The 18,115-nt window shown below is 35.5% G+C and overlaps 1 protein-coding gene across 2 annotated transcripts in view; it reads left to right on the top strand.

The window, feature by feature from the left end:
* The window catches only part of RGS7 (regulator of G protein signaling 7), a 411,270-nt gene extending 393,403 nt beyond the window's left edge, over positions 1-17,867 (top strand). For both annotated transcript variants that reach the window (XM_008063888.2, XM_008063889.1), the window contains 2 exons: positions 12,272-12,378; positions 17,803-17,867. In XM_008063888.2, coding sequence (XP_008062079.1) covers positions 12,272-12,378; positions 17,803-17,859 — 164 coding nt within the window. In that variant the 3' untranslated portion in view covers positions 17,860-17,867. The remainder of the gene's footprint in view (positions 1-12,271; positions 12,379-17,802) is intronic.
* Positions 17,868-18,115: the final 248 nt, after the last annotated feature.

Genomic DNA, 18,115 nt, shown 5'->3' with positions numbered 1-18,115 from the left:
AAATCTCAATACTCTGGTTTAGGAAAAATAGTTGACTTTCAACTTGTTCAGTTTTCTTTTGTTGAAAGAATGGGAATAACAGTTTTTAAGCTCTTTGGATGTTTCCATTAAAAACCAGAAGTCATTATTTGCTTTTTAAAGCATAGAATAGTCCACTGCATTGTGAGTCTCTTGAGAGTAGAGGGAGAGAGAGTGAATATTCACTTTTATATACATGGCACATAGTAAGAGTATCTAAAACCAAACAGACAGTGAATAATTATCTGTTAGATGGATAATGGATGGATAGATGAATAGATGGATAGGTGGATGGATGAAGAAATGAAGACTAGTAAAATAAATTAATAAAACTTGGTATGAATCATTAATGGAGAAAAGAACTTGGGAAAATAAGAAGGATGTGTTTTTATTAATTAATTACATAAAATAAGCCTAGAAAACAACTCAAGAGTGAAGGGTAAAAACATTAGAAAAGAGAACATTTTTTAGAAGATTTTGAGAAAATTTAAAGAACCTCAATCTTGACCACCAGTCTAAAACACTTCCATGCTTAGTCTAACCAACTTTCCTTGAAGCCTTCTCTGTCACCTCTGAATGTGTTTTCTTTCACTCATACTGTTTATAAAGGGACTATGCATTTTAGCTAAAATTCAGTATAATATAAAGCAAACTACTACTTTTTCACGGCAAATGAGGAAATAGACTATAATTCCAGATGATTCACTAGTTTACAGCGATATCAAAACGCTTATATCCTCTTGGTGAAAATTTAAAACACATATATTTCTGGAAGTTATTTTTTAGCATATGGCAACACTTTAAAAATGTGTGCACCTTTTGACTTCATTAATTTATTTCCAAGAATTTGTTCTATGAAATATGTAGGATTTATTTATCCATTTCTGTTAATACATTTTTAGTTGCTTGCAATATTCCAGAAGTTAAGGCACTGACAAGAGCGAACAAATAAACAATGAAACTCACCAAGCAAACAAAAAGTCCCTCCTTACATACAGCTTAAAATATTCATTGAAAAATATTAATAATAAATAGGAAGTAGGGACATATGTAATATGGAAAGTGATGATGAATTTTGTGAAGATTACTAAAGCACAAAGAAAAGTATGCTGAGTGTGAATTCTATTTCATACAATGTAGTTAAGAATAGTATCTTTTGAGTGTGGTGGTTTTGATCAGAACCAAACTGACAGAAGGAAGGAGATGGTCTGCTGTCTGGAGAAAAGGCTCTGAGCCTTCAAGAGGGGAGAGAAGCAATTACAAAGCTCCAAGGCATGCGCATACTTGGTAAGTTTGAGAAACAATAAGGAGGTGCTAGAGTAGAAAGTATGATCAGTGCAATAGTGAAGGATGACAGAGAGGTAACTAATGGGCAGATCACATAGTATCTTATAAAGTCAAGGCACGGAATTTGAATTCTGTTCTGAGAGATATAGAAAATTATTGGAGGGTTCTGGTAAGAGTGACATGATCTGATAAACATTTTTAAATGAATGAATAAAAACTAGTTTGAATGTTGTTGCAGTGATTCAGTCATGAAATGATACAAGGTTAGAGTTGGGCAGGGGTTGGAAGTGGGTAGCTAATCAGTAAGCAGATTTGGGGTATATTCATCAAGCTAGAGTCATCAGAATGTTCTCCTGAATTGGATACGATTGTAGGAAGAAAGACAGCCATAAAAGATGATCTCAGCTTTTTTGGTCTGAGAAGTGGATGAAAATCACTGACATTAACTGAGATGAGAAAAACAGTGAGAAGAGTGGGTTCAAGATGAAAGCCAACAACTCCATTTTGACATGATGAATTTGAGATGTTTATTCAATTTTTAGTAGAGATGTCAATACAGCAATTCAGAAGAGAAGCCAGTCTGAAGATATGTGCTCTAAGAATGTTTATAACATTTATGAGAATGTTTATTACATAGTGAAAATGGAAAAAACCCTGAATATCCAAAACTAGAGGATTGCTAAATTTGCAGCCGCAAAACCAGGCGGTCTGGCTCAAAGGCCAAGCTCATAACCACTGCTCCATATAACACTGTACTCTCTCCACCAGGAGACAAGTATGTAAGTGTCGTCCACCAAGATTATTGACACTTTGAGGGTCAAGTCATTTCTTATTATTAATATCCGCTGTAGCATCTAGAATTTCTTTTGTTTTTTTATTTGTTTCATTTATAATAAGCACATAATGAATATACATATTCATAAGGCACAATGTGATATTTGAATGCCTGTGTATATAGTATAATGATCAAATCAGGGTATCCCTATCCCTCACTTTATTATTTCTTTGTGATGACAACATTTAAAATCTCTTCTAGCAATCTTGAAATATATACTACATTGTTAATAGCCATAGTCAGCTTACTGTGTAATAGAACACTAAGACTTACTCTTCTGTCTCTTTGCTTCCATTGACCAACCTCTCCAGTTTCTACTCCCTTTCTCCTCCCCTAACATTTCTTTATTTGAATTCTGGAAATAGAACTGTATATACTATATACTTTATTATATGGCTATTATAAAACCATATATTTTTAGAAGCTAATTGATTTTATTCCGTTAAAAACATCTGGTATTTAAATGCCAGCTTTTTGCACAAAAATAGGGAAATTTACAAGGAGAATTGTAAAAATAGGGGGAGGAAATTATTTGGGGGGATGTTACCCTTTGAATTGCTCCTCTATATTTATTCATTATGGATTTTGAACTTGCCTTATTGTTATTGCTGTTTTATGCAATGGTCATAAGTTTAATTGTAGTATTTAAAATTAAAATCAAATTATTGATACAAGGTTGCGCTGATTTTAAAGCAGCAGATGGAAAAAATATTTATTTAACATATTTACCCTCTCTAGTTTTCCATCTGTCTTTGACAAAGATAGTCTCTATCTATTAAGTTTATGGAATGCTTTGTATGTTAGAATCCAGGTATTCCTAGAAGTCACTTATTTTCAGAGTATTTTAGTTTTTATGCCAACATATGACATAGAGGTTAAAAGAAAACCTGGTAAGTACATGTGCTTATGTAACCTGAATTTTTTTAAAAAATAACACTATGCCATAAAGATGATTCAAAAAATTACAGACATCAGCCTGATGTCCTATACTCTTCAAATAGTTGAGACTTTATTTCTCCAAAATACAGATAAGAGCATATACTATCTGCTTTTATTTTGAAATGTTATAATGGCGACTGCATCAAATGAGAATGGTTATGTCTTCAAAATTAGCCTTATTCTTTGTCATGGTTTAAATACTATTAAGGAATAGTGACTTTAAAAAGAGGTACCATTAGCAAGTTTTTTCAGAAGACTACGCTGCTTATTACTTAGGAATAACATATGATTTTCATTGTGGGAATTTTGTCACGTGGGATGAGTTATTGACTAATCCCAAATCATACACACATTTTTACAACCAGCTTTTGAAAATATATAAATAGAACACACACATAAAATTAGTTCCTATCTATTTGGAATAAGCATAACTTTTGCTCTGAGAAAAAACAAGACTCTATGCTGTAGCAACCTGCGATCTTCATAAAGATTGCATTTCAAGCAACTGAAATTAAAGTCTGCTCTTATATTTCATATTGTATGTTGCTTTCCTTATTGTTAGAGTATTGAGGCATAGACAATGGCCAGAGTTTCAGAGGAAGAAAGAAAAATCAATCTCTCTTTGACACAAGGAGGCAAAATAAGGATGGCAACTTTTCTGCCACAACTTCCAGCTTGTGCTTTGACTGCACACCTTGTCATAGACTCAGAAAGTTTCTGATGATCCTCCCCTACATTTCCATATGCCAACTCTAAGGTCCAGAGAAATAAGGTGACTTATGATACGTAGTTACAGAACAAAATTAAAATTAGAACTTAGGTCCCGTGACTTACAGTTGAGCCCAGTTTTTCATGATTCCCACATGTGCTTGTCTGGGTGCCTGTGCTCGCTCTGGTTTGAAGCAACACATGCTGCAGAAACTCCTCTGTCTATTAAAAAGTTAACTTGGTGTCCCACTTTCTTCCGGCTCATTCAGCCAGATGAACTCATGGAAATTTTGCAGAATCTATGCTGAATTTTAGATGGAATGCTGCTTTCCATTATATTTTATGATTGCCTTTGCTTTTGCGGTTATTATCGTCTCCTCACAGTGTGCTTGGATGAACCAAGCATGATTTTTATCTTGTCTGAATACTATTATATGCACCAATGCTCCATATCAGTGTAACAGAATCCTGTCAAAGTGCAGCTCATTTTGTACAATGATGCAACTGCCAGTTATACAGAGAAACATGTAAATTGTGGAATGTACATGTTGATATTTATATAGACCCTGTAACGTAGATCTTGAACCAGTTCTTTACACCTACTATATAGATCACCTTTTTGAAGTTTCATCTTGTTCTTCATATCTGAAGAATTTCCTAATGTATCATTACTGCTATTAGGCATTAGACTATTCTACTCTGTGTGATAAGGACCATTGATTTATAGTCATCTGTTGCTCTCAATGCCAGTAGCTTTTATTTTTTAACATTGATTATTTTGTTGTTTTTTGTCTTGGGGATATATTTTGCTTCCCAAAGAATCTATCTCCATTCTAACTGCTGTCCCTGTACTCTGTCTTTGTTATGCCTCAACATGGTCAGGTTCAGGGTGTTCTTGCGTTGTTACCCATAGTGGGTGGGTTCAATTGCTTGGTGGGTGACAGTCCAATGACCTCAACCTGAGTATTTAACAAGGAGATGTTATTACTTTCAACAAGTAAGGAGAACACAGAGGATAACTCCCAAAGCAGTGCCTCTCCGAACAAAGATAAAATAGGGCTTTTATATGGCTGGTTAGCTGAGACATTGTATGTAGAGATGGTAAAGGCAGTGCAGGCACGGTGGCAGATCATGCTTCTTCATATATCACATGCATAGAAAATGGTGAATAAAATCCTCCCTGGGTGATGATTTTAATATGGATATAGGAGAGTTCACCAAAGTTCGTCTCTACCTCAGGCATCTCTGGTGCCAACTGTTTTTTGGTGTTGCTGGGGCTAGGTGTGGTGAACAATTACAAGTACTTTTCATAGTGTGTGCTCCAAAACCCAAGCCCAAACCTGGGTTACAATATCAGCCCTTCTCACTCCTCTCCTGAGCCAGGGGGTTTTCTCACTGGCATCTCGCGTTCAAGTTATTGTTTGGTAAACCCAGTGTACAGAAGGTGTTGCCTTGGGAAATCTTGGGTTATAACTATTATAGCCCTCTTTGGAATTTTGTTAGTGTTCCTTGCTGTCTAGGAAAAAATATATAGGTATATTCTAGATCAGACTCATCCACTGCACACAAAAGACTCTAGTTTGATTCACCTGGGAGATTTTAAATAGAGTTGAAATAGAAGTGTTTAACATGACTGGGAAGCCTAGATCAACACTAGCTACTGGTTTTCCCATAGACTTGTAATAGATCAAGGCTACTAAATGTGTCACCTCAGTAGTATCAACTAACTAATAATAATTCACATTTTGAATGCACTTTTATGTGGCAGATCCTGTTTTAATGTGTTACACATATTATCTCAATTGATTCTCACAATAAACCTTTGACATCAGTATTTTATTAACTTCATCTTACAGACAAGGACAGCTAGGCCCAGAATATGTAAGTCATTTGCCAAGGTCACACAGCTAGCAAATGGGGGAGCCAGGATTTGAGCCCAGACTAGTATAAACTCCATACTCTTCTTCTTTGTTTGAAAATAGTATTTACGCCGGGCTCGGTGGCTCAGCCTGTAATCCCGCGACTTTGGGAGGCTGAGATGAGTGGATTGCCTGAGCCCATGGGTTCGAGACCCTCCTGGGCAGCGGGACCTCATCTCTACAATAAATCAAAAAATCAGCCGGGCATGGTAGCACATGCCTGTAATTCCAGCTACTCGGAAGGCTGAGGCGGAAGGATCGCCGGAGCCCAGCAGGCGAGGCTGCGGTGGCCGGGAGTGGCCCCTGCACTCCAGTCTGGGCGACGGAATGAGACTCCAACTCAAAAAAAAAAAGAAAATAGTATTTACTAGCCGGGCTCGGTGGCTCAGCCTGTAATCCCGCACTTTGGGAGACTAAGGTGAGTGCATTGCCTGAGCCCGCGAGTTTGAGACCCGCTTGGGCAACTTGACGAGACCTCATCTCTACAATAAATCAAAAAATCAGCTGGGCGTAGTAGTGCCTGCCTGTAATTCCGTCTACATGAATTACAGGCATGTGCTACCATGCCCGGCTGATTTTTTGGAAGGCTGAGGCGGAAGGATCGCCGGAGCCCAGCAGGTCAAGGCTGCGGTGGCTGGGTGCGGCCACTGCACTCCAGTCTGGGCGACGGAATGAGACTCCAACTCAAAAAAAAAAAAAAAAAAAAGAAAATAGTATTTACCAGCCGGGTTCGGTGGCTCAGCCTGTAATCCCGCACTTTGGGAGACTAAGGTGAGTGCATTGCCTGAGCCCGCGAGTTCGAGAACCGCTTGGGCAACTTGACGAGACCTCATCTCTACAATAAATCAAAAAATCAGCTGGGCGTAGTAGTGCATGCCTGTAATTCCGGCTACTCTGAAGGCTGACGCGGAAGGATCACGGTAGGCCAGCAGGTCAAGGCTGCAGTGGCTGGGAGCGGCCACTGCACTCCAGTCTGGGCGACAGAGTGAGACTCCAACTCAAAAAAAAAAAAGAGAGAAAGAAAATAGTATTTACTTATATTCATTTCCTATTGCATTTTTCAATGTTGATGATGTAAATTACGATTCTAGTTTCATCTCTCCCAAATAGAATCTGTTTTAACTCACCTATTTTATATCACCTTGTTATTTACTATTCACTTCTACATCCTGACTTATTTCTATATGGAAATGATTTTTGGGGGAAAAAAAGATAAAAGCCCAGGTACTTCTTTGCCTAACTCCTACTATTGAGATAGTCAGCTTACTTTGGATTTCTAAATATGGTAATAGTCCGTTTTTGTTTGGTTTTGTTGGAACATAAAATGTTGCACATATGTGATTTTTTCCACATGACTAATTTTACCTTTCAAATGCCAGTTCTAAAAAAAAGTATAATATTTTGAAGGATTTCTAAAATGACTGCTTCCATGTATTTTTAAATAGAGAATAACAAGTTTGACAAAATCTTTTTTTATGACTCAGTATCATCCTGATGAATGCTTGTTATTTTACTGTTAAGTCGCTTACCTGTGTCCAGTTTTTGGCATCTCCATTTCCTTGATATCATATCATCAGCTGTCATTTTTTAAAATTTAGACTTTCATCTGTGATATTTCTTTCCACATGCTAATCGTATGGATGTATTGGTAATGAAACAATAAAAATTGTAAATGCATGCACATAAAATAAAAGTAAATAACATATGACAGGAATAAAAATATTAGATTTAGTGAGATAGTTTTTTGTTATAATTTCCTGACTCAGAGGTAATTTTCTTATCACTTCAAAATTATGGACTTCATTTGAAATCAGATGAGACTGCTAGAAGTTGAGCCTCTAGCTGAGGAAAATATTACTGAATTTTAAAATTACCTTGTAAATATAGAACACTATGTTACACTAAAGAACTCAAACCTCCTCTATAATATACTTTTTATCCTATTAACTTTGACGTAGCTGTAGTCAAAAGCAAATTATGCTACATAGAATTTCCTTTGCTTTTATTTATTTATTCCCTTTCCTATTAAAGGACAATTCCTTTGCTTCAGAGTTGAAGATAAGGTAATTCTGTGAACGCATCAGGCTTAGCAAAACTGCACTAAGCTGTTCACCTAATAACAGTTGTCTGGAGATGAATTTTTATTTTTCAGTTTGCTCATGGCTTGCATATTCAAACAAAAAAATAAACTGGAATTTTTTTTGGTAGGCTTATTGTTGAAATTTAGCTGTGTGGGTGAAGCAAATAACACATGTGCAGGAAGATTAATTAATGATTATTTCGCTGTGAAGCATAATGCTGCAGAGCCATCTGGTGTGCCATGATTGGGAGGGTGATCTTGATGGATTACTCATTAAACTCTTTCAACGCTTTGTTCCAAGACCATCAGTGGTCTCCTCAATTCTTATTAAGGTGGTGCTTAGGCATAGACACAGTGGAACCACATGAATGTGTGGCTCCATGATTATCACTAATAACAAACAAGTCGATCTTGAGGACACCACCCCAAGCCAATTCTAAGACCTCCTACTGGCACTTATGAAGTTAATATTACTATTATCTTTTCCTTTCCCTTAACAAAATAGCTACAATAGCCCCACCTCCAAAGCTTGTAAAGGTAATTTAAAAAGAGAATGTGAGCATCTGCATTTATCTTGGAAGAGCTGAACAAACTATTCATTTTTATAACACAAAATAATTAGTTTATTATTTTTCTATGCAGTGCTATGATTTTCATATTCTTGATGTGTCATTTTTTTATAGGTTTACTTGTTCTTTCATTTAGCGAATGATAATTTAATCACCACTTGCTACTGACAAGCTAAGTGCTTAGCTTGTAGCCTTAAATGAAGCAAAAAATTCACCCCAACTTTCTGGTCTTTTTGTTTTGTTTTGGTCTTTTCATCTAAGCATTTATCCTGCCCTGGAGCCATGTTTTCTAAGATCCTGTAGTGGGCACACAATGTCTACTATAATGTCAACTTCTAGATTATTATTTGACCACAAACCTTAAAATCATTTTATAAGCATTGCTAGAAGCTTAATCCTCTTAAATATTAAGTTGGAAAGTTTGATTTAACCTTGACTTATGAAATATGTATGATTCAAATTTCAATTTTGTCTACATTCCCACCAATATATATCTACTGAATTCATGGAATATTGCAAAATTATCATAACAAATTCTCCTTAATCATAAAATTATAGAACATAGGTGTCACTTGGAGAAGGAGTAAAACGAGAATGCATATCGTCAAAGCAAACAAAAATAGAATACTGTACCTCAAGAAAGGAAGATGGCATTACTAGTTAATTCATTCTCATCAGCAAGCATTTATTTATTTAGAAAGCAGGATTGATTGAGAGGACAGAAAAGCTCCCACAGTGAAAGGGAACCCAAGAGGGTTGCCCAGTAAGCATTTATTAAGACCTAATGATGGTAGCACTGCATGGGGAGGAACTGTAAACATGCACTGGGCCCTCTAGAAGTGTATGATCTGTAAGAGTTCATAGCTGATGAAACTCAGGAAATTAAGCATCTTCTTCAGCTCATTGGCTTCTGACTTTCATTTTTGCAGTCTCTAGATTTTCTTTCACTACATTTTTCTAATCTTCATCAACACTTTAGCACCCCACTGTTTTTTGTTGTTGTTATGTCTTTGCTTTTAATCACATCTGTTCCTATATTCAGGGTTCAGAAGCTCTTTACTGTCTGTCTTTCTGGGCATCTCAGTTTCCCCTTCTTGTCTGTATGCACTGCAAACTTCCTCTTGTGCCATAACTTAATTTGTCTTCTGGAAAGTGTGCTAACACTATTTTCCCAGACTACTGAAACTCGTATGAATAAAGATGGCTATTAGAAGACAGGTGGGCCACCTGACTTTGGAATCCTGAAGTAGATGTTATATATTGCTCTATCTGATGGTTCCTGACAGGAGTAGGAGAACCAGAGTCACCTCTTACCCCCTTTAACCTCCTATGTGGGCTTTTCAGCTGCTCTTGAAACCAAAATGACACCAGGCAGATTAATAAAAGAAGAGCATATGCATTTTATTTTTCATCTGAATGATATCTTCACAAGAGAGGGAAGTCTGAAGAAGAGGCTAAAGCAAGGTGCTTTTACCCTTTTTAGACAAAGAATGATAAATTTGAGAAGAAATAACACGACAAAGAGAATTTGTCTAGGGGCAGGAAACGTCTAGGGGAGTCACTAGGGGATATGGGGGGAGATAAAATTAGTGGAAAATAAGGTTTACTTTGTTTAGTATATTTATGCAGATTCGTTTCAGCCCCCAGTTCCAGTTTCCAGTGAAAGGGGGTATTTTTTTGCCCTGGTTTGGGCAGAGTAACCATTCCAGAGGAATTTTTATGACTTACTGCCACAAAAAGAGACAGATCAGCTCGCCTTTTCCAAAACTATAATTTATCCAATGTTTCCACTTGAAATAATTAATATACCAGTCTGGCATATTTGGGGATGGCAAGTCCTTCACCCCTTCACAGTGGGTTCCAGGACTCAGAACTTGGCCAGGCCTCTTAGATCCTCTTACCATTTTAATTTTATAAACAATCCAAAAAAATAAGAAGATGGTCATAGCAGTTCAGGACTGTCCGCTTCCCTCATTAAGTCTAGTTTGTAGAGTACAGAGTAACATTTTGAGACATGAAATGCACAATGATCAAATCAGAATAGTTAGCTTATCTATCACCTCAAATATTTATTATGTCTTTTTGGTTGGAGTCATTCACTCAACCTAGTTGAAGGCAAATTTATGGAAGTGGATTCTCTGAAAATAACTTAGATGAAAAGGAAAAATCATTCAGTGGGTAAATAATAAAGCACAATAGCTACCATATGCTGAGTATCTACGGTACAGGAGGCACTGCTCCAACTTCATTACGTGTATTCTTATGTCATTCTCACACCAAATTTGCAAGGTGGGTTTATGACCTTTAGTAATAGATGGAAAGGCACAGAGAATGTAAGTAACAAAAGATAGTGGGTGTCTCCAAAGTTCTTGTTCTTCCCACAGTGACACCCTAGCACCACACGAAATTAATGAGAAAATATGCTCCTTTGTATGAAAACAATGTTCTATGCAGAAAAAGACTGGATTGGGTGTTGGGAGAAGTTAACAGGGGGACTTAATATCAGTCTTCCAAAGACATGGTAAGGTGAATGACTTTCAGTCGTTCTTTATTATCAGCAAAAAGTATCGAGAAACCAGAGGTAGAGATTATCAATTGAAATGTTTGCAAGATTGTAGATAACAATTCCAAGGAGCACCATAATACCCCATGTCAGATAAAAAATTTAACTACAAATGTATTATTTATGTAGGCATGGGGGAAAGGGAGGAAAGGAGATTCTTACACTCAGTTATGCCATAGCTTTCTGCTTAGTGACTCAGTTCTTGATGAGATGTGAAACTACCCATAATTGATGACTGGAGGTGTAGATAGGTCCACAAAGTCCTGGGACTGCTGTAAGAATCCTAGAGTGATAGAACCATTTTAGCCACTTGTCTAAGAAATAAATGAATCTGTAAATGAACCATATGTAGGGACATATAAACAAACCTAATGTTTTTGGTATTTGCTATATACAATTGGTCTTTATCTGCAGTTTCGTGCCCTCAGATTCAGAGAGCAGACTGGGGGATTTGGGCATCTTTCCTGGAATTGATCCCTTAGGAATACTGAGGGATGTCAGTATACAATACCATTATGTTGGACTAGAAACTATTTTGCATAGTTTCATATTTTCTAGACTTCAAATTAGCAAACTTTGTGTTGCCCCTGCATAAATGTGGTAGTAACTCTATTGACCACATTTTAATAACCTCATTGTTGAAAGAAATTGTTGGCTGCTATAAAAGGAGCATGAGTATTCAATTTTACATTGTGACTACAATGTTTTAATTGTCAAATAAACCATTTCCTAGTCCATATCTACCATACTGCATAGAATAGTGAAAGCTAGAACATTCTGGAAATCACAGACCTGTAGACTCAATAGTGCAGCTGTCCTCAGTGCCTTAACATTCCCTGTTAACATGAAATAATGGCCCATATCATTAGAAAAATTGCTGATTGTATTCTATAGCCATAATCCAGTGAAAGGGGTGATACAAGCGAAAACTTTTAAAAGTTCAACTGCTATATAAATAAATGCCAAAAGAATTATTTTCGCAGGAGAACATTAACACAAAGCTACTACGTGTCCCATCTATAAAATGAGGGAGACAGATTGTGAAGATTCAGAAGGACTTTCTGAACCATCAGTGTTCTGTAATTTGATCTCCTAAAATTTCAGTGTTCTGTAATTTGGTCAGCTCACTGGCTGGTCACCATAGGATGAGGCTGGTCACTGCCGTCACTACCAGGAACCAGATTTATCTTAATACCTGTGTGAAAGAGCTAAAAAAGAAGAAAAATTACAAAGCCAGGTTTTCAGAATGCCCCGCGTGTGCTCTAAAAGAGCCAGAACAATGTTGCACTCCTGTAAATCAATACATTTAAAAAGTTTTTCTATGTTCTTTCTTTCTTTGTGTTCATGCAACAGTGGAGGCGCTCCATTTGGGAACATTAATGGCGGCTCATGGCTACTTTTTTCCCATCTCAGATCACGTCCTCACACTCAAGGATGATGGCACCTTTTACCGGTTTCAAGTAAGTTTAATGAAAATGAACTTTAACAGTAAACTAGAAAGAAGCTTTGTTTGTTAGTTTTTTAAACAGAACTTTTGAAAACTGTAACTTATTTTGCTCTGACTTAGGCTAATTAGAGACTATAAAAAGCCATAAACACAGAGAAAGATGGAGTATGCTTAGTTACAATGATGTGTGAAAGCTTAATTACATGATGATTAAAGTTCTGTTTTATATGAAAAGCTAAAGGGAAATTCAGAAAGTGACTTAATGAAATTGAGGGTGATGGGAAAGTCTTCATCTATATGTTGCATTTAGCTACTAGGAAAAGTTGAGAGATGTAGCCAAATTTATTATATTCTGGCTCTTGCCTGTGATCCAGAGCTATCTTCGGTCTAAGCACATTTTTGTGAGAACGCATGAAGCTGAAGAAGATAATTTAGCTAATTATACAGATTGTCCACATATCAGTATCTGAGGCCCTCATACAAGTGAGACTGGCATGATGATATCTGTGTGTGTACACTCATCTGAGACAGGACACCTTAGATAATTTGCAAACTGATAAGAGTCATTTTAAGTCATTTTCAAATGATACAGATGTCATTATTCTTTCAGGAAATGGTTGTGGAGTCTAATTTCAGTCAATGTGCAAAGAGTTGGCACTTGAGTTCACCATGATTTACCTAAAGGGTATTCTACATTGTATTAGACATTATGGTCTATTAGTAACTGACTAGTCGATTCCAATCAGTAAAATTAAAGCACATAGAATGCCAGGTGTCAAACTTTAGCATATTTCCTACAAGTATTTTCTGGAGGGTTCTCCCCATAGTCCAACTTCAAGACACTGAGCATTCTTTTCACTTGTTCTGAGTGTTATTAAATGTGCTCTATTTCTAAATAAATGGCTGAATAATAGCATAGGTGCCTAAAACTTGTTTGGGAAAACTAAGAACAAAGAGGAAATGTGCTATAAAAATAATTTTAATCATTGATTTAAAAAAATTATTTCTAAAATAATTGTCCTCTTAGAACAGTTTCACTGCCACTTCTGTAGGGCCCACTTATCCCAAAACAAATAGTAATAGGACACTTTTGCACAGAATAGCTAGGAGATATAGCCCTCTCCTGAAACTGTGATACTGACCTAAGTATTCAAAAACCAGGGTAATTTAATTCAAAAAGGTTTTAAAATAACAGAGTTTAATTCTTTATACAATTAAACTTAAAATCATGATAGCTTAAAACAACTTATTATTATTAAGTTTATTAAGTTAGAATAACTTCATTGTAAGGTTAAAGTTTAATAACTAAGAATTATTGGTGATTGCAACTATATTGTTTATATGTGACTAGCTCTTCTTGATTTTTAAAGTAGACTCCTTTATATTGCAGGATTGTATTTTCTTTCTTTCTTTCTTTCTTTCTTTTTTTTTTTTTTGAGGCAAGTTCTCATTCTTTCACCCAGGCTGAAATTAGTGGTGCAATTACAGTTTACCATGGCCCCGACCTCTTGGGCTCAGATGATCCTTGTACCTCAACCTTTGAGTAGCCAGGACTACTGGTGTGCACCACCATAACCAGCTAATTTTTAAATTTTATTTCTTTTCATAGAGATGAGTTCTCACTATGTTGCCTAGGCTGGTCTTGAGCTCCTGGGCTCAAGCAATTTGCTTACCTAAGCCTCCCAAAGTCCTGGGATTGCAGGTGTGGACCTCTGTGCCCTGCTGGGCTACATTTTCTATATAATATAATTTCCTTATAAACATTTTGAATATAGAGACTATAAGTAAACTAGACCTAACACAATCTCACAGTTTTTATTTTATTTTATTTTTATAATTTTTTAATCTCACAAATTTTAAATGAGAGATTGTTTGTATTTTTTACAAAGATAAAAATTTTTATTTATCTTCACAATCAATATTTAAGTAAAATAATCCATATGTAAAATACCATATCTATAAAGGAAACATTGAATATAGTTAATCTTTTGAGAATTATCTAATTCAGCAATTATTTTATAAAATAAAGTATCTTAGACATAGCTCAAAGTGAGAGATGATAGCTTGAATTAGCAATAATTTGTGAACTTTAAATTAGTAAGAAGACAAGATTTACGTATTTAGTCAACTTCACAGGTCAAAAATGACCATTAAATGTATGAACCACCATAAATTCTGGAAAAAAGAGAAGAATGTTTTAAAAGAGCTTTAGAACAAAACCAGGGAATGGGTGCAAGTGATACATAAATTACATAACTAGGAGGTATGTATGTAATGTTATAATTACATTAATTAATGTTAAATATTAAGTGCTCATATTTGAAGTAGTATCTAAATATAACATATTCCTAAATCTAATAATCATAGAATATTAGTAATTTAGGTACTTAGTAACCTAAAACTTGGTTGGAAAAACCGAGGACAAAGGAAATGTGCTTTAAAAATCATTTTAATCATTGACTTTAAAACTTTTTTCGAAGATTATAATCCTAAAGCCAAGATTTAAAAAAAAAAATTTCAGAGTAGGGCTCAATGGTTCAGCCTGTAATCCCAGCACTTTGGAAGGCTGAGGTGAGTGGTTTGCCTTAGCCTGCCAATTTGAGGCCCGCTGGGCAACTTGGAGAGACCTCATCTCTACGATAAATCAAAAATTAGCCAGGCGTGGTAGCATGCACCTGTAGTTCCAGGTACTTGGGAGGCTGAGGCGGAAGGATCGCCGGAGCCCAGCAGGTCGAGGCTGCGGTGACCAGGAGCGTGCCACTGCACTCCAGTCTGGGCGATGGAGTGAGACTCCAACTAAAAATAATAATAAAAAATTCAGGATTAACTGAATTCCTACAGTAACGTCTACCAGGGCTTCAATCAGACTATATTTGTACTGCTCTAATAATAGAAAACACATTATTGTTCAAGGTATTCACTTTCATTTTTATATTGGTTCCAACCAGCAGAAAGTTCCTTATTACACTGAACTGAAATTCAACTGTTTAAAGGATTTTTTAAAAAACATAAACTTGGAATGCCATGTGTATAGCTCTTCCCATGAATGATTGAGATTCTAGCCATCAGTAGGAATCTAAAGAGGCTTCAGAGTATGAGTTTGAGAAAAAATAGAACTCTTAATGCCACTGGTATGACACAGTATGTAAATTTGTCTCAAATATTTAGTACATGTTTTAGTCATATGATTTTTGTATTTATTGTAAGCTCACAATTGTCTAATCATCCTCTCCTGGCTAATTGAAATTGAGATCTGACACAATTCTCTAGATTTCCTTTGTGACATGCAACACAGTATATGAGGCAAAGCCTACTGAGCAATGACTGGACAGTTTGGGATGAGTTTCGTCCTAGCTAAGGAAGCCAGCATCAAATAACAGAGAAACTTGTTTATTTAAGTGTCCTAAAGTTTAATAGTACTATTAAAATAGATATTTAAATTCCAACAAACTGTAAACTTTTGTTAATCTCATATTATCTTTTACTATAAATAAAAACATTATTTCCTCGAAAAAATATTTTGAAAAAATATTAGTGAAGAATTTTGATTTTATGACATTTCCACATAATATCACAAGATAAAATTGCTTCATTCATTAGTTTTACAATCATGAAATTCTCACTAAAGTAAATGATAAAGAATAAAGAAAAATTTTAAGAATGCAGCTGAAAATACTTCTTGTGGCTTTCAGAAAAAAGTATGTGTGTGACCAGTCTGCCTAGAATAGGTATATTAGAGTTAGATCAATGGATATGCATAAGTGTGCACACACATACACACACAGAGAGAGAGAAAGAGATATGCACACACATACACCAAAAAAGCAACACAAAGGGAATAGTGCTCTCTATGAGAAGCATCTGAAAAACCTGCATCTCACATGAAAGCCAGGTTTTAACTGCTTTGTCCACTGTAGCTCCTCTAAAATTGTGATTCAATTTGATCTCTAAGAAATCAAATTTTCAAAGCCTCATCTTTCTTGGAGTCTGGTGGGAATAGGGTGACAAGGATAGCCTATATAAAAATCTTGATATTCTCCTTTATCTTCTAAATTTCTTCCATGATTTTGTGCACAAAACTACTATCAGTAGCTTGTATTTTGCTGCTATTATTTCCAAGAAAAATTGGAGGATAAATCAAAATCTCCCAGGGATCTCAGACGGTTTGAATAGACTCTCCCCCAAAGATTTAAACAGTTCTCAACCACTCATTTTCCCTCCATGAGAGTCACTTTTCTAGAGGGGAAAATCATCGGATAATCAGAGATTATCTCAAATATGCTTTCTACATATGGATAGTAAATAAATAATAACTAATTGTAAGTAATTCATTACAATTAGTTTTAATGAGTTATAATTATATATAAGTAGTTATAGTTACGTAACTAATATATAGCATATAGTTGATTTATAACTCAGTTAATAGTTAATATATAATAACTAATTATAATAATTTATAATTATATAGCTACTATACATATAATTAGATCCACAATGCTGATGTTGGCAGCCAATGTTTCACTGAGTCCTGCAGTTATTATCATTCTAGGGAACAGGAGTTGATAAGGAGACAGTTGATCATCAAATTTTCTTACGTCTAGAACCAAGCATGACTAGGTAGTAAGGCTAGAAATATTCTTTTACAAAATATGAATGTTGATGATAATAAAAGAGATTTTTCTTGACCAGATTTTTCACTGTTGTTTAGTCAATTCGTTTCAAGAATTTTATAGAATCAAAATTCTGCCTACTATTAATCACATCAACCAAGGCATTCTTAGTTTAAAAATGATCTCTGGTATGTGTGATTTAAAACTCCCAAGCAGTAAATGTCTTTATGAAGAAATATTTTTTAAAGTGAGGGTAAAAAGTTGTTTGAATCTAGTTGGATAATGCTGAGGGCTACATTATGTAATCACTGGAGCAAGATAATTGATTACCAGACCTCAGAAAAATATTTTATTCATTGGTAGAGCTTTGTAGATCTACCAAAGTAGTGTTGAGAGACACAGAAAACAATTTTTATATTTAAATGTATTTCATCCCGAGTCTTGCTAAATACAAAACTCTTTCAGTAACTGTTTCAGTTACCTGGTGGCAACTTTTCTGTGGTATAGTGCCCTCTGCAATACTTTTTGTTTAAATAAGACAATTAGACCTTTTCCTTTTATGCCAGTTGGTGTAAAGTTGCAGCAAATGTATAACAATTTAAATACCTGCTGGTGCTACACCTACCTGAGACTGAGTAACTGGTCAATAAAGTAAATGTAGACAAAAACCTTACACTGTCTCTCTGGGAACTTGTTCTGAATTATAAAATATATATCATTGGCAAGCTATTCTAGATACTTGCTAAAGATAAACACAACTCACAAACCAGAAACTCTACTCATGTTTTCTTTGTCTAACCTGGGCTCCACTTCTTTTCATTCCACAGACACCTTATTTTTGGCCATCAAATTGTTGGGAACCGGAAAACACAGACTATGGTTAGTGTCATCTCTCATAATTTTGTTATTGACAGCCAGTATGACCAGATTAATATGTACTTGCATTTTATTGCTTTCAGTATTGAGAAAAGGAAATCAGATCTCAGTGTGGGACTAATATTTCTAACATTGAATTTATGAATGGCCTTGTATGGAAAGTCACCAAATCTGGTGGCAACTTTTTCTCTGGTATAGTGCCCTCTGCAATTATTAAAGAAAAACTGACAAATAGGATAAAGAGCTATAAGCAAGCTTAAAGAG

The sequence above is a fragment of the Carlito syrichta genome, unplaced genomic scaffold (assembly GCF_000164805.1).
Source record: "Carlito syrichta isolate Samal-C Ts95f unplaced genomic scaffold, Tarsius_syrichta-2.0.1 Scaffold307123, whole genome shotgun sequence".
Lineage (NCBI taxonomy): Eukaryota > Metazoa > Chordata > Mammalia > Primates > Tarsiidae > Carlito > Carlito syrichta.
This window is presented reverse-complemented; position numbering and strand designations above follow the sequence as displayed.